At 42.0% G+C, this 22064-nt stretch overlaps 1 protein-coding gene across 3 annotated transcripts in view; it reads left to right on the forward strand.

Moving 5' to 3' along the window:
- Positions 1-22064, forward strand: part of ADARB2 (adenosine deaminase RNA specific B2 (inactive)) — a 427450-nt gene that overhangs the window by 346811 nt on the left and 58575 nt on the right. For all 3 annotated transcript variants that reach the window (XM_048837675.2, XM_048837673.2, XM_048837674.2), the window contains one exon: positions 19311-19479. In XM_048837675.2, coding sequence (XP_048693632.1) covers positions 19311-19479 — 169 coding nt within the window. The remainder of the gene's footprint in view (positions 1-19310; positions 19480-22064) is intronic.

Below are 22064 nucleotides of genomic sequence, written 5' to 3' on the forward strand. Positions count from 1 at the left end.
ACACACTCTCCAGGGGTTACACATACACTTGCTCAGTACCTAAAAGTACTGGACATGATAAAGAGTACCTGTCACTTGCTCCATGGATGATCTGTTATTGCTAAAGTTCCTCTTTCATGAAAAAAAAATCTTAGGCCTTGTCTACACTACAGTGAAAAGTCAACCTAAGCTACACAATTTGAGTTACGTGAATAGCGTAACTCAAGTTGACGTAGCTTAGATCTACTTACCGCAGGGTCCACACTATGCGATGTCGACGGGAGACACTCTCTCATTGACCCCCTTACTCTTCTCGATCCGGTGGAGTACAGGAGTCGACAGGAAAGTGAGCTGTGGTCGATTTAGCAGGTCTGCTAAATCGACTGCTGATGCATTGATCACTGCTCGTTGATCCCCTGGTAAATGTAGACAAGCCCTCAGAATCGATACAAACAAAATGAAACTGGTATTTAAACACTATTTTCCCATTGTGTTTGATAAACCTTAACAGTTTAAATACATGTAGAAACTTTTTTGTCATCTTTCCTGCTAAAAATGAAGCATTAAGTTCAGTGCTCTTCACAGTGGGGGACATTCATGGAAAAATGTTATAAGTTGATTTCTCAATTCAATTTTGTGTGTGTGTGAGAAAGAGAAAGCGAGAGAGAGAGGCTGACAATCACTTTGATCTTAAAAGCAAACTAGGAGGTCTTTTCAGTTATCTATATGAAATAAAGATGAACTGGCCAAAAGAGCCCTAAACAGCAATTTCATGCTTCGATGAAAGATGGGACATTATCATCTGTTATCTCATGGAATTGATCTTAATAATTGCTAAGGAGAATAACAGAAAAAAAGGGGAAGTCTGCAATATGTCTCCATGGATCTTTCCAGTCATATTAAGATAAAAAAAAAACTGACCTCTAACTACAATCAAGAATATTGATGGGCAATTAATTTCTAATCCATACTTTAAACAGGGAAGACGGAAACTAGTAAAATACAGCAGCAGATTTGTAACATTTACATTATAAATATGCAGGATACCAAAGCTGATTCGTGTCAAATACTGGCATCATCAAAACCGGGTAGGCATCTACAAACCTGTCCCATGAACAATATCCCAGAAGAGTATTAGATACTGGGTAAATTTTTCAAAAGCCCTAAGTTACTTAGGCTTCTCTATCCCATTTTCAAGAACTGATTTAGGCACTTAAGAACCTGCATACCATTGATTTTCAATGAGAATGGGGAGTTAGGCATCAAACCTGTTTAGGTGCTTTGAAAATCCCACTAGGCTCCTATCTACATCTTTGGGCACCTAAATATCTTTTAAAAAATCTGTCCCTATGTCAGTTAGGTGCTTTTGAAAATTTTACCAACTCTTTAGAAATGCTTAAACTCTGTGGTGTTGGGGCTCTCTAGATATACTTAGACAGATAGGAATAGATTAGATTAGAAGTCATGTACCTAGCCTTGTTTTTTTAAAATCTGTTTTTCTTTGTATATGAGCCTTATCCTGTTCATCTGCAGCTTAATGGTAAGTACTCCAAACTCTGTAACTGAGTGGTTGAATCCCACAGATCTGAATTTCACAATTCCAGTTTATAGTGGGCTGAACAGGAACCCCAGACCCAAACACTAGATTGGGTTTTGAAATCTGGGCTCAAATGAGATCAGAATTGGCAGTTGATACAGTCAATAACAGTGTGAAAGAGAAGATGTATATCAAATAACATTTTAGCTTTATGATCTTGCTTAGGAAATGTGAAACGTAGCATACCCCAGAGCTTTATTTTCAGAAGTGTAAGAAAAGGCTTCAGCTAGGCAGAAGGATCAGCACCTAAGCTGAACAAACCTTTGTGATGAAACTCCAGCTCATGCGAAACTTACTTGAATTCAGATTTTCTTAACTCCAGAACTCGTTGAAAAATTGATTCAGGTTTGTTAACCTGGGCCCTATTTTCAGCAACCATAGCCCAGGGTTTCAATGTGAAAGAAGGGGAAACTTGGCAGTCTTGACCAAGTTGCATTTTGAGTTTGTTCGAACCTGAAGCCACATGAACTCAAGATTTAAAAAGCTAGGGGGAAAAAAAAGACCTTGTCTACACGTAAAAGTCCCCAGTGCATATGCAGTTATATCAGTATAATGGTGCTAATGTCAGTACAGTTTATTCCCATACATAAAGGGAAATAAACTGTACTGGTAAAAGGCACTTTTACTTCAATAAAACTGTGTCCATACTAGGGGGTGTATAACTGGTATAACTATATAATTAAAAAAATCATACCCCTTACCAAAATAATTATATAACTACAAAAACTGTGTGTAGATCCGGCCACAGTTTTGCATCACTCTAGTTAGCTAATATTGTTGATCATTTGTCAGAACAGGCATAGTAAAAAAAAATTACAAATAAACTCTCTGGTGCTGGGACTAAATGTGTAAACTCATGACCAGATCTAAACTTCAAACTGTAATCAAAGTGGTCACATTTGGGAAAGTTTAGATCCCCATCCAAACACTGCACCTCAGGCCCATCTCTGAAAACAGTGACATTCAGGTGCAAATAGAAACAAATAAAGGACAAAGGTTGCTTTTAATATTCAAAAACTTAAGAAAATGATAAATATATTTGAAAACAAAATATTTGAAAATCCGTTCCGCTTTTGCTCAACAGCGAACTTGAGTTAAGGATTCTGTTTTCCCTACTGCAGTTAAGGATGATGATCTTACTACACATAAAGAAGTGTAAGAATGTAGCTTTGTTTACTGCTTAGGTGTCAGTGATGCTACCTTCTGTAGGAGAAACACAGATTTCTGAACTCAGGTATAAGCAGGGAAAAATGCTTCATTTCACCTTTAAAGTAAAATGGGGACTTCGCTGTAAGTCCCTGCATGGTTTTATCCCTGAGGAGGAAAATTGTGTTCAGAGTCTCAAAAGTGTAGGAGGGCACAAGAACAGGAGGACTTGTGGCACCTTAGAGACTAACAAATTTATCAGAGCATAAGCTTTCGTGGGCTACTTCATCGGATGCATAGAATGGAACATATGGGAAGAATAAATATATCTACATACAGATAAGTTGGAAGTTGCCATACAAGCAGTGAGAGGCTAGGCCTCTGTTAATATTGACTCCGTCAGTAGTAACTTAGGCAAAGAATCCTATGAATTTGGTGAGGGGCTCAAGTGTGCAGACCACCTATTTCTGCTCTAGTCTGCCTGATCCCCTGTAGATTTTCAACACCATAGAGGGGCAGGAAAAGGGAGAATGCTGCTACAGAGGTAGTATTGTCTCTTTCCATGCTCCCCAGGAGCAAATCCACTTGGATTTCATCCTTTCCATCCACAGAAGGGAGGAATGAAATGAACCATAGAAATTAGAATGGAAAAGACTGCTAAGTCATCCAGTCTATTCCCCTGCAAGAGCAAGATTGTTTCCTATAGTACAGTCCTGAATACTTTTTCCAGTCTAGATTGAAATGACTCAATTAGCAGTGCGGCTCTCAATACTATCCCTGGGAGACCATTCCCATGTAATTGAGCTCATTGTTAATAATTCTCTCCCATTATTCAGCCTGCCATTTACTTTCCAGGATTTGATCCCATTGCTCTTAGTTATAACTCTTTGTGTCACCCTAAAAATATCCCCCATTCAGTTTGCACCCTTCAAATACATGCAGAAGTGTATCCTATTCCCTTAGTTGTCAATTAGCAATGCTATACATATTTAATTATTTTAACCTCTTCTGAGTTAGTCTCCTCCACAGCCTCTTAATCAGTTTTGTTCCTGTTTTCTGATCTACCTCAAGTTTGTCAACATCCCTGTCTGGCCAATTCTCTGTCTTATAGTGCTGTATGACCCAAGACCTAGCTTCTTTGAATGACACTTGCTGAAATAAGAAAAGGAGTACTTGTGGCACCTTAGAGACAAAGCTCATGCTCAAATAAATTGGTTAGTCTCTAAGGTGCCACAAGTACTCCTTTTCTTTTTGCGAATACAGACTAACACGGCTGTTCCTCTGAAACTTGCTGAAATGAAATGCATAGAGTCAGGTAGAAAATGTACCTGAAGGTCTGTTCTTTTTTAGACATCCATGGATCTGAGCCAGCAGGTCAGAATGGGCTTAGTTCATAAAAGGATTTTGCTTTAAAATGAATTGGATTTGAAGAGCTCATTTCACAAAGAAATGCCTTGGTAGCAAGGGCTGTTCAACATGTCTTAGCAATATCAGTTCTCATACACTGAGAAGCCGGCTGTTGTTACTGCCACGATGGGATCCGAGTTCAGGACAGAGAAGAGTGAATCCTTGTTCCATCTCTGACAGGGGTTGAGCATGTCTTTGAGATGGCTCCCTCCAGCGAGCTGATAAAGTCCAGCTCTGCACAGCAAAGGAGGAGTTACCTGAGCACATGACCTGAGCATGGAAAGAAGGGAGAATAAGCCAGGGAGAACATGTGAGGATCCCATATTTCTACTGTTCCCACCCGCAGTAGAAATATGATGTAATATTCACTTTCAGATAACTCACACCAGGAAGAGATCAGGAGAAGAAATCACTACGCAACCACAGCATTTCAAATATCACTGATGTTCACTAGCCATTGTGGGGCCACATCTACATTACTTTGTGCACCCAAAAATGCCATTGAACTCATTGTTGACCATTTTTTCCCTGACGTTCAGCCACCCTTTGTTCAGATTCATTCAGTAACTCCTTGAGGCACTCTTAACATTCCTGTTCCTCCTTTGGCCTTGTCCGCACTAGGGATTAGTTCTAAAACATCCCATCATTGCTGCCACTGGTTCAGCTCCACCAATGGCAGCAATCTCAGGAGCGTTAACTTAGGCCCCCCATGGGGTCACTAGGCTTAGATCACATGATCATTAGAACCACAGCAGCTGGTGTCACTGTTACTACCACTGGTGGAGTTGAAATAGTGATAGCAAAGGTGGGGATAAAGAGAAAAAGGGTAGCATAGACACAGCCTTTGGGTGTACCCCTTCCAGATAGCTGCAGACAGTTATGCTTTCCTATCTGACTGATTGTATCTACCCGTTGTCCCTTGTCTTACACATAGATTGTAAGCTCTTTGGGGGGCTGTTTTTTTTTTGTTCTCTGTAGCTCCTAGATGCTACCACAATACAAATAAAATAATAATAATAATAAATAAACAATTAATATGCAATAAGAGTATGGGGTTTGCAAAGTGTGGTCTACCTAGCTTATGTCTGTTACGATTGTTTTTCTCTATAGACAGAGAAAAGTTCCCCTTCTCTGCTGCAGAAGCAGCTGCCATTTTGTGTTCAGATCCCACCTGCTACATAGAAGATACACGGACAGACCCCAGCCTTTCAATCTGCTTTCTGTGGGTAGATCCCTCTGTCTGTGCAGAGCCTCCATGACTTCAGTGGGACTCTGAGTAGGCACACGTCTTGCCGGTGTGGTTCAGATTGCAGGATCAGGGTCCTGGTGTGCTGTCCCATGGAGGACCTACAGCACTTTTGTCCTTTCTTGTCTTGATGTTCTCTTATTATAAAGTTAAGGTCATTCGACTGATAATATATGGTTGCTATGGAACAACATAATGCAAAGGGATGCAGGATTTGTCGGATGCTACATCAGTAGCTTCAAAAAAATTTCATTTCCTAAAAACAAGACAGAAATGGAACCCTCATCCTCTTCTACAGTGGATAGAGAATGAAAAATAAATCAGTGTGTGATCACAGCTCTATTAAGCTGTTTCAGAAATGATTCCAAATACATTTAACAAAAGAGAATCCTTTTGATTGATTTGTTAAAAAAAGCAAAGAAAGAACACAAAATTATTGCTTATCAGCAAGAGAAGCAGCACCATTTAAAATAACATGAAATTGTACCCAATGAATTATTCACGAGGGCTGACTTTACACTATCATTATTCCTGGCTTTGCTTTTTCGTGAATAGTAGTTTGTGTCAGTTGTCTCCAACCTAATAAAAGAGGTGGATTTTTTTCTTAATTAATCAAGCCTGATTTATCTGATTTTTTTTAAAATTCACGACGAACAAGTTCCTAATACGGTCTTTACAGTGTCATGTTGAAAAGGAAGATAGATTTCTTTCTTGCTAGTAAGTCCTAAAATGTGCAGTGAAGTGCATGCTTACGCAGTAACCTTTCTTATGGGTGCAAAATATTAGGCATCCAGATAGTGAGCTCAATTCAGAATTGGTATTATAGATGCAACTCAGTTGACCTCAGTCTGAATTTAGTCAATTGAATATTACACAGATCACTGACAAGCAGGCACTGCCTTTCTCTAATACATACAGTGGCTCTAACTCAGATTTCGAATAGTGCAGATTTGGTAGGCTGCAACTACCTTGATTGCAAGATCTGTTGACTGTTGCACCCAATTACACCTTGTGATTTTGAGTTTTCTTTTTAAGTTTTGTTTTCTGGGCCCCAAATGTAGATATCCCATATGTGACAACAGTGCACCAGACCTTCAGCAGACGTAAATCAGGATAGCACGACTGAAGTCATCCGAGCTATGCTGATTTAGACTAGCCGAGGACCTGGCTCATTGCTTTTACTGGTGGGATTGTCCCTGGCATCTGTGTATAGACATACCTGACATTTCTTGTAGTAATTTTTTTAAAGCATAACTCATAAACTATGCTACCTGTAGACTCTTGAGTTGTCAATCAGTTTCCCACATCTGGCTCATACTCTGACCAAACCTTTGCATCTCTCCTTGTTTACTGTCTCCACCTACTCTGTTGACATCTTACTGTAACATTTCTATTGCTGTAACTACGGTGTGTTGTGAGATATGTGTAAGGAAGCAGTGTGGCCAACTCTCACGATTTTATCGCAAGTCTCATAGTATTTGATGTTTTACACATTGGCCCAGTTCCTGAAGTCCTAGGATCTCAGCCTTCATTTTTTTTAAAGTAAATTTCTAGCCCTGATGGTTTCTGGGAAAGGCTGGAAATCATGAAGCCTAGAGGCTCAAACACCAGAAGGTCAAATAAAAAGATCCCAGATTTATTATTATTTTAAAAATCTCATGATTTTTAAGCCAGTCTCACGATGTTTGGATTCTGGCTCATGATTTTTGAACACTTGGGATTGACAATACAGAGCACAGCACACTATAAAACCTGCAGACATTCTCCTTTATAATGAGATACCATCCCTTCTCCCAAGCTGAACAGAAGACAGCCAGGTCAGTATTTGGGTGAGAGAGCTCTAAAGAACACCAAGGTGCTGTAAGAAGTTATGTTAGTAATTCAGGGAGTGGCATTCTGTACTGTCCTAAATCCCCTAGATATTGATGTTGGATTAATGGTAGTACTGCACTGTCATGGAATCATAGAAATGTAGAGCTGGAAGGGACCTCGAGAAGTCGTCAAGTCCAGCCCCCTGCACTGTGGCAGAACCAAGTAAACCTAGATCATTCCTAACAGGTGTTTGTCCAACTTGTTTTTAAAAGCTTCCAATGATGGGGACTCTACAACCTCCCCTAAACGTCTTTTCCAGATCTTATAATTCAAAAGTTTTTCCTAATATCTAACCTAAATCTCCCTTGCTGCAGATTAAACCTGTTATTTTTTGTCCTACCTTCAGTGGACATGGAGAACAATTGATACAGTCCTCTTTATAACAGCCCTTAACATATTGGAAGACTTATCAGGTCTCCACCTCAGTCTTTTTTCTCAAGACTAAACAATGCCCAGTTTTTTTAACCTTTCCTCATAGGTCAGGTTTGCTAAATCTTGATCATTTTTGTTGGTCTCCTCTGGACTTTTTCCAGTTTGTCCACATCTTTCTGAAATTGTGGTGCCCAGAATTGGACACAGCTCTCCAGTTGGGGCCTTGACACTGCCAAGTAGAGCAGATCAATTACCTCCCATGTCTTACATCCAACACTCCTGTTAATACTTCCCAGAATCATATTAGCCTTTATTGCAGCTGCATCACACAGTTTACTCATGTTCAGTTTGTGGTCAACTATAACTAGAGCCCTACCAAATTAGCGGACATGAAAAACGTGTCACAGACCATGAAATCTGGACTCCCCTGTGAAATAACATAAGAAAATAAGAATGGCCATACTGGGTCAACCAAAGGTCTATCTAGCCCAGTATCCTGAGGGAATGAACAGAACAGGTAATCATTAAGTGATCCATCCCCTGTCGCTCATTCCCTGCTTCTGGCAAACAGAGGCTAGGGACACCATCCCTGCCCATCCTGGCTAATAGCCATTGATGGATCTATCCTCCATGAATTTATCTAATTCTTTTTTAACGCTGTTATAGTCTTGGCCTTCACAACATACTCTGGCAAGGAGTTCCACAGGTTTACTGTGCTTTGTGTGAAAAAATACTTCCTTTTGTTTGTTTTAAACATGCTGCCTATTAATTTCATTTGGTGGCCCCTAGTTCTTGTATTATGAGAAGGAGTAAATAACACTTCCTTATTTACTTTCTCCACACCAGTCATGATTTTATAGACTTCTCTCGTATCCCCCCTTATCATCTCTTTTCCAAACTCAAAAATCCCGGTTTTATTAATCTCACCTCAGACGGCAGCCGTTCCATACCCCTAATCATTTTTGTTGCCCTTTTCTGAACCTTTTCCAATTCCACTATATCTTTTTTTGAGAGGGGACGACCACATCTCTACGCAGTATTCAAGATGTGGGTGTACCGTGGATGTATATAGAGGGCAATATGATATTTTCTGTCTTATTATCTATCCCTTTCTTAATGATTCCCAACATTCTGTTCGCTTTTTTGACTGCCACTGCACATTGAGTGGATGTTTTCAGAGAACTATCCACAATGATGCCAAGATTTCTTTCTTGAGTGGTAACAGCTAAATTAGACCCCATCATTTTATATTTATAGTTGGGATTATTCACTATAATCTGGTCTTTTGTGTACTTCTACCCTATACTACACAGCGTTTCTCAGACTGGGGCTCCTGACCCAAAAAGGCATGGTAAGCCTATTGTAGGGGAGTTGTGGTATTGCTACCCTTACTTATGCACTGCCTTCAGCGCGGGGCGGCCAGACAGCAGTGGCTACTAGCCAGGCACCCAGCTCTGAAGGCAGCGCCCTTGCTGGCGGTGGCGCTGCCTTCAAATACGGGTGTCTGACCAGCAGCTGCCACTCTCCATTCTGCATTCAGAGTTAGGTGGCTGGAGAGTAACATCTGCTGGCTGGGAGCCCAGCTCTGAAGGCAGCACTGCCAGCAGCAGCAGCGCAGAAGTAAGGGTCGCATGGTATGAACACATCCACGAAATTTTCTATTTATGCTGTGAGTAACCCGTGAAACATGTATGATTTCTCTGTGATTTAAGTAAACCCCTAATTATAACCTCCGGATCCTTTTCAGCAGTACTACCACCTAGAGAAGTTATTGCCCATTTTGTAGTTGTACATTTGATTTTTCTTTCCTAAGTGAAGAACTTTGCACTTGTCTTTATTGAATTTCATCTTGTTGAATTCAGATCAACTATACAATTTGTCAAGGTTTTGAATTTTAAGCCTGTCCTCCAAAGTGTTTGCAACCCCTCCCAGCTTTATGTCATCTGCAAATTTTATGGGCATCCTCTCTATTCTATTATCCAAGTCTTTAATGAAAATATTGAATAATACTGGACTCTGCGGGACCCCACGAGATATTCCTTCCAATTTGACAGTAAACCATTCATAACTACTCTTTGAGTATGGTCTTTAAATCTATTGTGCACCCACTTTATCATAATTTAATCTAGACCGTATTTTCTGAGTCTGTTTATGAGAATATCATGTGGAACTGTGTCGAAAACCTTACTAAAATTAAGGTATATCACATTTACTGCCTCCCTCATCCACTGGGTCAGTAACCCTATCAAAGAAGGAAAAGAAGTTGGTTTGGTTTGGCATGATTTGTTCTTGACAAATCCATGCCAAGTATTCCTTATAACCCTATTATCCTCCGGGTGCTTATAAACTGATTGTTTAATAATTTTCTCCAGTATCTTTCCAGGTACTGAAGTTAGGCTGACTGGTCTATAATTCCTTGGGTCCTTCTTGTTCCTCTTTTCAAAAATAGGTATTATGTTTGCTCTTCTCCAGGAGTTCTCAAAGATAATTGCTAAGGGCTCTGAGATTGCTTCAGCTAGTTTCTTAAGTACCCTATGATGAATTTCATCAGGCCCTGTCAACTTCAGTACATCTAACTTATCTAAATATTCTTTAACTTGTCCTTTCCCTATTTTGGCTTGCATTCCTTCCCTCTGGTTGTTAATATTAATTGTGTCAAGTATCTGGTTATCACTAACCTTTTTAGTGAAAACTGAAGCAATATAGGCATTAAGCACCTCAGCTTTTTTGATGTTATCAATTATTAGCACTCCTTCCCCTCTAAGTAGAGGACCCATACTTTCCTTTGGCTTTCTCTTGCTCCTAATGTATTTAAAGAATCTCTTCTTATTGACTTTTGTGTCCCTTACCAAGTGTAACTCATTTTGGGCCTTAGCCTTTTTGATTTTGTTCCTACATACTTGTCCTGTTCTTTTGTACTCCACCTTATCAATTTGACCATGTTTCCTTTTTCTTGTAGGATTCCTTTTTGATTTTCAAGTCATTAAGGAGTTCCTGATGGAGCCATATTGACCTCTTGCTATTCTTCCTATCTTTCCTTTGCACCGGAATAGTTTGCAGTTGTGCCTTTAATATCGTCTCCTTGAGGAACTGCCAGCTCTCCTGAACTCCTTTTTCCCTTAGATTTTTCTTACCATGGAACCTTACCTGCCAGTTCTCTGAGTTTGTTAAAGTCTACTTTTTTGAAATCCATTATCCTTATTCTGCTGCTCTCATTGCTTTCTTTCCTTAGAATCATGAAATCTAACATTTCATGGTCACTGTCACCCAGATTGCCTTTCACCTTCAGATTCGCTACCAATTCCTCCCTGTTGGTCAGAATCAAGTGCAAAATGGCTGTCCCCCTGGTTAATTCCTCCACTTTCTACTTTCAACTTTCCAAAAATTTATCACCAATACATTCCAAGAACTTACTGGAAATTTTGTGTTTTGACATATTACTTTCCCAACAGATGCCTGGGTCTCGAAAGTTCCCCATTACTCCCAGGTCCTGTGTTTTGGATATTTCTGTTGTTTGTTTTAGAAATGCCTCATCCACCTCCTCTTCCTGATTTGGTGGTCTGTAGTAGACCTCCCACCATGGCATAACACAGAGACTTTACACAGAGACTCTCAACAGGTCTGTCTCACACCTCCTTCTGGATCTCAGAACAAGTGTATATATCCTTCATGTATAATGCAACCCTTTTTCCCTTCCTGTCCTTTCTGAACAAGCTATAGACCTCTATACCACTATTCCAGTCATGAGACTTATCCCACCAAGTCTCTGTGATGCCAATTAAATCACAATTTAGCTTATGTGCTAATACTTCCAATTCTCCTTGCATTTATGTATAGACATTTAAAATGTTGATCATATTTCTCCTCTCCCCCCCCCCGATTACCTTCTTGTTGCTCCTTTGACCCTATTGTCATTTTCCACATCTCCCCCAGCCCCATAACATCTAACCCGATATTAAAGTCACTATTTTTATACTTACCTGTGGGTTTTTGTCATCTGCCCCCTTGGAACCTAGTTTAAAGCCCTCCTCACTAAGTTGGCAAGTTGGTGCATGAAGATGCTTTCCCCCTTCTTGGTCAGGTGGACCCCATTTCTTCCTAGAGGACCTTCTTCCCAGTACAGCATCCCATGGTTGAAGAAGCCAACGTCCTCCTCTTGCCGCCCTCTGTCTATTGAAGGACACAGAAAACTGAGGTCCAACATCCTTTGACTTAAGAATAGGTTTATTAACTGCAGTGTAATTACCCTATTCCACCTGAGGTAATTATTTTCTGGTTTCTAAACCCCCTCTGCAGTTTCAATAGGATACAATTATTATTCTTCACTTCCTAAACTTTTGTACAGTATAAAGAACACTGTTAAAGGATTGCTGAGCTCAACTTCAAAGAGGTAGCTGCATTTCAATGGTGGTTAAAGAGACCCTGGTATATCCCTCACCAATCTCACAGGGGTGCTATGGGCTTAATTTATTTTTATAAAAGCCACTGAGATCTTCAGATGGAAGGCACTATATAAGCAGAAAGTTGTATTACTTAATGGAGTATTTTTGTGTGAGAAAATTCACCCATTACAATTATAGTATATATATTTTGCATATGTATACACAATAAAGATCCTGTGGGGAAATCCATTTTTCTCTCCATGGATACAACCTGGTTTATTATAACTTCTAAGATTTCATCGATTCATATCAGGCTTTGGTAAAAAGCCCATGCCCTAGTCTTTTATACTGTACTTGATACACAAAATAGCAAAATGCTTTACAGAGAAAATTAGTCATAAACCAGCCAGAAAAGAATTTTTTTAAGGTAGAATTGAAAAGGAAAACTCCCCTGACTAACCCAAGTAATTCAGGCAATTGATCCTGCCACCCTGGTACAGCATACAAGTATAACCCACTGGTGAGTATCGGTTATAGATCCCCTTCTGTGCCTGATCTGCTGACATGTGAGTCTGTTGCAGCCACAGCTGGAGAGAATTGGTCCTTTAGCGCAACCTATTGTAGCTCATGTTTGTAGCTCTGGAGATCCTCACTTTCAGTCCCTGCTGTGTTGGCCAAAATAGCAGCCATCACATAAAGAATCTGCAAATCAGGACGTAATCCAGCTCTACTGGAATCAGGGGGAGTTTTCCCATCGACTTCAATGCGGGCTGTATCAAGTCCAAAGAGCTGGTGTCAGAACCCAGAGCCCTGCTACCCAAGTTGAACCTGACGGGACCCAACTAGAAATGTTGAGTCCAGGTCAGGTCGGGTGGGAAAACAAACAGACCCTCTCAGGCTTGGGTCAGGGGGCCGTCTCTCCACCTGCCTGTGGATCAACATATGCTCACACTGTCCGAAGTGTGCGTACCTGTCGAGGAGTAGCCGAGCCCCTCACTCCACAGTACATGCAGTGCATCATGGAGAGCTGGCCGGCAGGAGCAGGACCCGCAGCCACTGGCTCATGCAACTGCCACTGCACAAATCCCCAGCAGGAGGAGAGAGACGACCCCCAGGGCAGGAGACAGCGGCTCCTGTTCAGGGGTAAGAGTTGGGGTCATGTCATACTCAACCCCCCTGGGCTTGGGGTTGGTTGGCTGGCCTTCTGTCTGGGTTGGGCCTTTTAGGGAAACTGGGCCCGATCCCACTCCTAGGGATTCAACAGGAATTTTCACAGTGACTGCAAAGGATGGGAGCCCTTTCTGGTTAGAAATTCATTGTACCCTCATAAGAGGTGGAATCCTGGCCTCACTAGAGTCAAAGGCAAAATTCCCATTGACACCATCAGGGCCAGGATCATGGCCTGAGCCTCCGAAGTTCTGACCACAGCATCCATTGAGGTTGCGGGTTTCCAGCACCACTCTTCGCCTTACTAGGCTGGGCCTGTGCTCGAGCTGGGAGAGTCATTTGCAAATATATTTGTCCAATAATTTACCCACTAATTTTTGCATATAATATTTTGAATAAAACATTTGGCAAATTCTTTCCCCCTTCACCCAGCTGCAACTGTGAAAAGAGTTGAATCCATTTTTCAGCCCACATGCTGACACAGCTCCCCTATTTCCTTTCCCCTGCTCCATTTCCTTTTTAAATTGAAAACTATTAGGAGCGTTTAGGCAAATAATAGAAACCTGAGTGTCGGCACCTCTTATAAATTGCTCACTAGTTACTTTTGCCCTAATGTCTTCTCAAATGTTATTTCATGCCAGGCTGTGAAGGGAAGAAATGCTTGAAGAACTCTGACAGTTGATGGGTCAGGAGTCAAGGTCATAATATAGAAGTTCGTTTCTTCTTATTTTTCAGATGATCTGACTGTAGGGTTAGCAATGGTTGGCAGCTTTAATCTGGACCTGGTTTAGGTGTACAACAGCCAAAAGTGTACATGTTTGATTTTCAGTGAAGGATGTTCTCTTAGCTTGGTTCCAGTCAGCAACGATGTGGATTCTTTTCAAGAGCTATATCTTCCTGTCCAGAGAGCTCTGTGTGTACATCTCTCACAAAGCAGAGCTGTAGAAATAATGCTAATGAAAATGTTTGTGGAACATTCATCTGAATAAATATCACAGATTCATGATGAAAATATTTGAGATGCCTTTTGGTTGGTTTTCCACAACCATTCATAAGAGTTAATGGGGGAGGGGCGTAGTAGAGCCTGAGACTACCCTCTAAGGCAGCAGTTATCAAACTGTGGGTCGGGACCCCAAAGTGAGTCACGACTCCATTTTAATAGGGTCACCAGGGCTGGCTTAGACTTGCTGGGGTTCAGGGCCAAAGCCCGAGTCCCACCACCCAGGGCCGAAGCCAAAGCCCAAAGCCAAAGCCCCAGGGCTTCAGCCCTGGGTGATGGGGCTCAGGTTACAGGTCCCCTGCCTGGGGCTGAAGCCCTTGGGTTTCAGCTTTGGCCCCCCTGCCCAGGGTGATGGGGCTCAGGCGGATTCAGGCTTCAGTCCCCCCTGCTGGGATCGTGTAGCCATTGTTGTTGTCCGAAAGGGGTCCTGGTGCAATGAAGTTTGAGAACGCCTGCTCTAAGGGAACCCTAAAGAGCTATTACACCAGTATGGGATCATCAGATTGTGCCACACATCAGCTCCGCCTCTTTTCAATCCTCGCCCATTCTCTGTACTGCTGCCATCAGGGGGTGGTGGCAAATAACCAGTGATGCCAGATCTGTGCTAGCCGAGGATTCCACCACAGTCAGTGCTTCCTTTTTCCTATCTGTAAAATGGGGATAATAACATCCCTTTGTTCTGCTGCATGTTTGGAGGTTAGATTAATGAACATTTAGAAAGTACCTTGAGATTATCAGGTAGAAGTTGCTATAGAAATGCCAAGTATTATTTAAACGAGAACAAATACAGAGGTGGTAAATAACAATTAATAATTAATGTTGATTGTTTACTAACAATTTGAGGTAGAAGGCTCAAGCTAACTGTACTGCAAAATCAACAAATATTGGTTAAACTATACAGAAGGATCTGTCCAGTCTCAATCATTGGCCCCAAAAATTTAGGTTCAGCAGCTGAAAATACTACACAGAATAACAATGTGACAAGTCTTTCCTCCATTAGAATATAAGTGTGACTTCACCGAGGGGCTGGGTTGCAAATAAATTCATCTTGTGTTCATGGAAAGTTATATCAAGGGAATGACTTTCTGATTCTATACATATACATAATAAAGCATACAAGAGAAGGATTCATTTGCATACATGCTCCTGAATGCATCAGACACCTGTCATATTGTCAGAAGTATTTGTCATTATGCCGAGTTCCCTCACACGTGGTGTTCAGCAGCAGTACATTGGTCACAGAGCGCTATACCCTTTTGGCTCCTCACTGACATGTGGCTATTAGAGTGCTAATGCATAACTCATGTACATCTGTGTTTCTGGGTGTCTTAGTGCTGCAACATACATGAGGAGCATGGGTACTATTTCCACTAATTGGGAATAAGACATGTTGGAAGATCTCTACATCTCTAACAATGCACAAGGCCAATTTTGTGGGAACTTGGAAGCCAACTCCTCTAAGACTCCACAGTCATCTTGTGTGACTCCACAGTCATCTTGATGTCCTTGATACTTGTGATACTTAATATTTGTTTACTTTGTGACAGCCACACTGTGACAGCATATATGTGGCTCTATGAAGGCATATCACCACACCAAGTGGACAAGTGTGTCCATATCTGTGGAGACTGGGGAGCAGTATCTAATTCACCCAAGGGGGAAAAGGTTCCTTAATATCAATAGTGGCCCTGATATTGTTATGCGGGAGGGTGTTGGTGGTGGCCAGCAAGCGTGTCTCTGATCTATGTTCATCAGAGACCTCATAGAAGATGATGGACACACCAGTCACCTTTCATTCAGATTAAATGGAAGAAGCAGTTGAACTCCTTTATGGAGTAAGGTAGCTAAAAGAACAGAATCATAGAATCATAGAATATAAGGGTTGGAAGGGACCCCAGAAGGTCATCTAGTCCAACCCCCTGCTCGAAGCAGGACCAATTCCCAGTTAAATCATCCCAGCCAGGGCTTTGTCAAGCCTGACCTTAAAAACCTCTAAGGAAGGAGATTCTACCACCTCCCTAGGTAACGCATTCCAGTGTTTCACCACCCTCTTAGTGAAAAAGTTTTTCCTAATATCCAATCTAAACCTCCCCCACTGCAGCTTGAGACCATTACTCCTCGTTCTGTCATCTGATACCATTGAGAACAGTCTAGAGCCATCCTCTTTGGAACCCCCTTTCAGGTAGTTGAAAGCAGCTATCAAATCCCCCCTCATTCTTCTCTTCTGCAGGCTAAACAATCCCAGCTCCCTCAGCCTCTCCTCATAACTCATGTGTTCCAGACCCCTAATCATTTTTCTTGCCCTTCGCTGGACTCTCTCCAATTTATCCACATCCTTCTTGAAGTGTGGGGCCCAAAACTGGACACAGTACTCCAGATGAGGCCTCACCAATGTCGAATAGAGGGGAACGATCACGTCCCTCGATCTGCTCGCTATGCCCCTACTTATACATCCCAAAATGCCATTGGCCTTCTTGGCAACAAGGGCACACTGCTGACTCATATCCAGCTTCTCGTCCACTGTCACCCCTAGGTCCTTTTCCGCAGAACTGCTGCCTAGCCATTCGGTCCCTAGTCTGTAGCTGTGCATTGGGTTCTTCCGTCCTAAGTGCAGGACCCTGCACTTATCCTTATTGAACCTCATCAGATTTCTTTTGGCCCAATCCTCCAATTTGTCTAGGTCCTTCTGTATCCTATCCCTCCCCTCCAGTGTATCTACCACTCCTCCCCCACCCAGGGGCAGAAGCCCCTGCCCAAGGCACTGGATTGCATGGGAAGGCCTGAGCAAGAAGAAGGAAGAATATAAAGGTTCCCTGAGACGGATTGCAAACACAGGGACTGGGGCATTGATTGGTGGAGCTGTGTATGTCAGACGGTGAAAGGAAGCAGAAAGCCAGGAGAAAGCAAGAAAAGCAGCTGATAGCATTGCCCTAAAAGGGAGCAGAGATAGAGCTCCATGGGCACAAGAGTGGTTAGGAGCAGACATGAATTTCAAGGAAACTGCCTGGATACAGTCAGAGATAGAACAATGGGCTAGATGGACCATGGGTCTGAAACAATACAGCAATTCCTATCTTCCTTAACTGTGACATTAGTGTCCCGATTTGGAGATTTGAGGTCAAAGAAGTTGTAATGCACAGACTGCAAATATCCCTTTTTGTAGCATAGAAGACACATCTCCATATAAATTTTTTTCCATAATAACAATAAAAACAAACACAAATATTTGTTCATTCTTTCTCTTCACTGCATTTTCCATCATCTCCCTTGTGTGTCTCTCTTTTAGCTTGTGAAAAAATTGTCTCTTGTATTTCCAAACACATTGTCATTAGGCTCGAAACTACAATAATAATATTAATTGATAATCACAACACAGATAAATCAACTTCCACAATGATGTGTACTTTGCAGTTACTGCCTATAGCACCTTCCATCTGAGGATCACAAAGTGCTTTAGAAACCACAGTGAGTTAAGCTTCACAACACCCTTTGGAGCTTGGGAAGTAGTTTTACCATTTTACGAACTGGGAAACTGAGCAACAGAGAAGTCAAGTTTACACAGGAAGTCTGTGGCAGAGCCAAAACTACAACCCAGGTCATCTCCTGAGTCCCAGTCCTCTGCTTTAACCACAGAACAATCCTTCCCCTTTTATCTTATCTGCAATTTACTGCTGCTTATCTCATATCCAACCCAGTGATCTTATGGGAGAACATGTCCCTAAGCAGCATGCTTCTAATCCAGAAAATCATTGCAATTTCTTGTTTGTTTCACTGCTCAATAGATTTCAGCATACAACTAAGTAGCTGACTATATAAGATGAATCTCAAAGCTTATCACACCTAAAGAAGGTCACAAAAAGGAGAACAAAGCAAATGTGCATACAGAACAGTATGCATTCTCCAGCAAAGTGTTTCAAAGACAGAAGCACTTGGCCTGCGGTAAGACTGTTTCCATTCACAGCATGGATATATCTGACCCGAGGCTCCCTGTCTTAATCCCAACTCTGTTAAATCTTAACGTTTTGGATTGCTGTGCCCTGTGTGTGTATATAATAACTGTTTACAGCTGTAAAACATGGATTAAAGTTCTTGGGATACTTGATCAAGCCTTGATGGTATCTCATTTGACCAGAACACATTCGTTAGGGGTAGATTTGTTTGTTGGTTTGTTTTCTCTGTCAATCAAAAATGGGCATGTTCTGTAAAGTGCTCTGCAATCACTTAAATGGGTTTTATTTCGATGCATTTTTAAACTGTTCTCCCAGGGCTGTACTGAAGAACAACACTCCTGTCCTGGAGAACAAAACTCCTGTTGACTTCAGTGGAGTCAGGTTTCACCCCTAAAATGTTGTTCATTCAGCTGAATGAACATTTTAGGGGTGAAATCTGGCTCCATTGAAGTCAACAAGAGTTTTGCCATCAACTTCAATTGGGCCAGGATTTCACCCCATAGATCTACAGGTTGTGGCTATTTTGAATAAAAAAGGAGCAACCACAGCTGCCCTTCCCTTTAATATTGAGAGGAGACTGTAGGTCCGAACCAGTAACGTTCCATCTAAGTCTGAGCAGAGACTACATTTCAGAACCCTGTGGGCCTCAATATAGGAAGCACTGATGTAGAGGTACATGTGAGGGTGGGGAGGAAACCAGATAGAAAGTAGGATCTCTTTGTTCTCTGAGATTTTTAAAGAAGAGAAGCTCCAGAAGTGTTACTTGCATTTTATTTAGCACTTCCAGTACACTAGTGATGAAAGCTAACATTATAGGGAGTGTGTGTTCCCATCAGAAAATGTCTTCAGCAGCTCATAAAACCTGGCCATTTATCAGCACTGTGGGAGATCTTTATTACCTACTTACAGCATGTGCTTTTCTATGATGTAGTTATTGATTTAACAAGTAAACTTTGTGGCAAGCTTTTATCCAGGAATTAGCAGTGCAGACTGAAATAGAGCCTGTATTATTCTAATAGCGCTGAGATGTGAGGGTACTGCATATTCCAAAAGCCATATAATCATTTTCATCAGCATCCCATTAGGGCTGTCTCAGCTGCCACATCAAAATGGGGGCTGCAAGAACTTTAACAATTACGATGTCTCGCTAACCCTGAGGCAAGTTACAACTCTTTTGTTTTCCTTTCTGCAGGCTTGGACACCAGGCAGGCTCAGGTTATTGTGCTGTCATCGGGTACCAAATGTATAAATGGAGAATACATTAACGATCAAGGGCGTGTGGTCAACGACTGCCATGCAGAAATTCTGGCAAGGAGAGCATTTGTTCATTTCCTTTTCTCTCAGCTGGAGCTACACCTAAGGTAAACTGAATTTTGTTGATGCCTGGGAAATATTATATAGGCTTCTGTGGAACAGATCTGTCCTCTAGATGCCTGTCGATACATCATTGTTTATGAGTCTTTGGCTGATGAGTGGCCAATATACTCTGCCAAGGAAAGCAGAGTTAGATAGTCTATTGTTTTGGGTTATGAGCTCTTTCATTCCAGCTGATTTTCCTTCAGCAGCTATTAGATATGAATCATAAAGTCAAGTTTTATGAAGTCTGATGATTTTCTGCAAATTCTTTAACCACAGACCTAATAATAACCCTCGCTGGTCAGAGATTCTTATTACAGGCATTTTCCTTCCTTGCTGAACCTGAGTTACCTCAGGAAAGTGATTTACATCTCTCTCTCTCTCACACACACACATACACACACACACTTGAACTACACTGATCATTAACACATTCGTTGGCTTGCTAGAGAACCACTGCCTGTTAACAATATAGCAGACCTGCTATGAAAGAACTAGATATTATTGCTCCTTCTTTGTTTTGTTAAAAATGTCATAGCAGGCATAGTTACTGGAAATTATTCTGATGTGGGTGCCTCTTTGTTGCTAGTGTCTTCAGCCTTGCCCTTGTCATTGTTTCTTAGATTATTCATTTTTATAGTCATTAATTATCCATTTCTGTCTCTTAACAAGTTCCCCTTCTGCTGCCACAACAATACCAGCCTCAGCCTTGATGGCATCCTTGTCTATCTCTTCTACACTGCCCTGGGTGCATGAATCACCCTTTCTGAGCTGATCCTTAAGACCGGGGTGGGCAAACTACGGCCTGCGGGCCGGATGTGGCCCACTAGCCGTTTTAAGCCAGCCCTCGAGCTCCTGCTGGGGAGCAGGGTCGGGAGCCGCTCCACGCAGCTCTTGGAAGCAGCAGCATGGCCCCCCTCTGGCTCCTACGTGCTCCAATGGCCACTCTCCAATGGCCCCCTCCGGCACACCAATGGGAGCTGCCAGGGCAGTGCCTGCAGATGGGGCAGTGTGCAGAGCCACCTGGCCGTGTCTCCGCGTAGGAGCCGGAGAAGGGACATGCCGCTGTTTCCAGGAGCCTCTTGAGGTAAGCGCCACTCGGAGCCTGCACCCCTGAGCCTTTCCCCACATCCCAACCCCTTGCCCTGATCCCCCTCCTGCCCTCCGAACCCCTCGATCCCAGCCTGGAGCATCCTCCTGCATCCCAAACCCCTGCCCCAGCCCTGATCCCCCTCCTGTCCTCCAAACCCCTTGGTCCCAGTCCAGAGCACCCTCCTAGACCCCAAACTCCTCATCCCCAGACCCACCCCAGAGCCTGCACCCCCAGCCAGAGCCTGAACTCCTTTTTTCTGGCCCCACCCCGGAGCCTGCACCCCATCCCCAATTTTGTGAGCATTCATGGCCTGCCATATATTTCTATTTCCAGATGTGGCCCTTGGGCCAAAAAGTTTGCCCACCCCTGCTTAAGACTTTACTTTCTCCAAATCTTTTTTCTGGACAGATTCTTTCGCATTTTGGTAGTTCCTAGAATCCTCAATCTGGGCTCATGGCCCCATTGTGCTAAGTGTTATCCACGAGTGTATCTAGCAAGATGCCTACAAGAAACTAACAAATAAAGAGCTGAAGCTGTGGGTGTGTAGCATATATTTTTATCAAAGATCCAAAGAACCAACAACAACAAAACCCTCAGTTGTAAGTTGTACTCTCCATTTTTTGTTTTCACAGGGCCTTATCCAAAGCCCATTAAAGTAAATGGGAAAACTCCCATTGACTTCAAAGGGCTTTGGATTAGGCCCCGAAGATGCAAGCATCTCTGAGATGGGACTGTGTCTTCCTGAACATGTGGGAGAGCACCTGACACATTGCGAGGTCAACCATAATAGTCATAACAACATTAGTAAATTTGCACTTCAAACTACAAGGAGAAGATGTTAAATAGATGAGGATGGTCTAACGAGGTTGGGGAGACAGACAAGACACTTGAGGGGTTTAATCACAACTAGCATTCTCTCTCCTTCACTCTTTATTGTTTTCATTTCAAGTTTACATTAAATTATTATGTTTTCAGCAGTTAGCGACCCCACTACTTGCTTTATATTGAAAGCTGTACCCGTCTCTCTTGGCTTATAAGTGCTACCACCATATTTTAAGCTATTGTATTGATCCAGCTTCATAATACATTCAGTTATATTATGTTATTTTGATTGATGTAACATTTTTTTTGTAAAGCGAATTCTCAGTGCAATACAAATTCTGCTTATGGCGACTTCTGCAACACAAATGGTGAAACCCCAACACCCTCTGAAACACAGAGCTGAAAATATTGTAGAGTCAGGTTCTGCTCCCTTGCTATCCATGTATAAATCAAATAATCCTTTTATATGTAAGAATAATGTGAATATATATAACCTTGTTACATACTCTTCATGCCAAATGTTCACTGCTATACTATGGAAATGCCAAGCCATCATCAGGAGCTTTGTCACAAGTCAAGAAACTGTGGATGTTCAAGTGAAATGCTAAGCGGGTTTTTGTAACAACTTCTACACTTTGGACTAAATTTTGCTCCATCTTCTACTGGCATGGAGGC

Source organism: Caretta caretta, chromosome 2, assembly GCF_965140235.1.
Source record: "Caretta caretta isolate rCarCar2 chromosome 2, rCarCar1.hap1, whole genome shotgun sequence".
NCBI classification, from domain to species: domain Eukaryota; kingdom Metazoa; phylum Chordata; order Testudines; family Cheloniidae; genus Caretta; species Caretta caretta.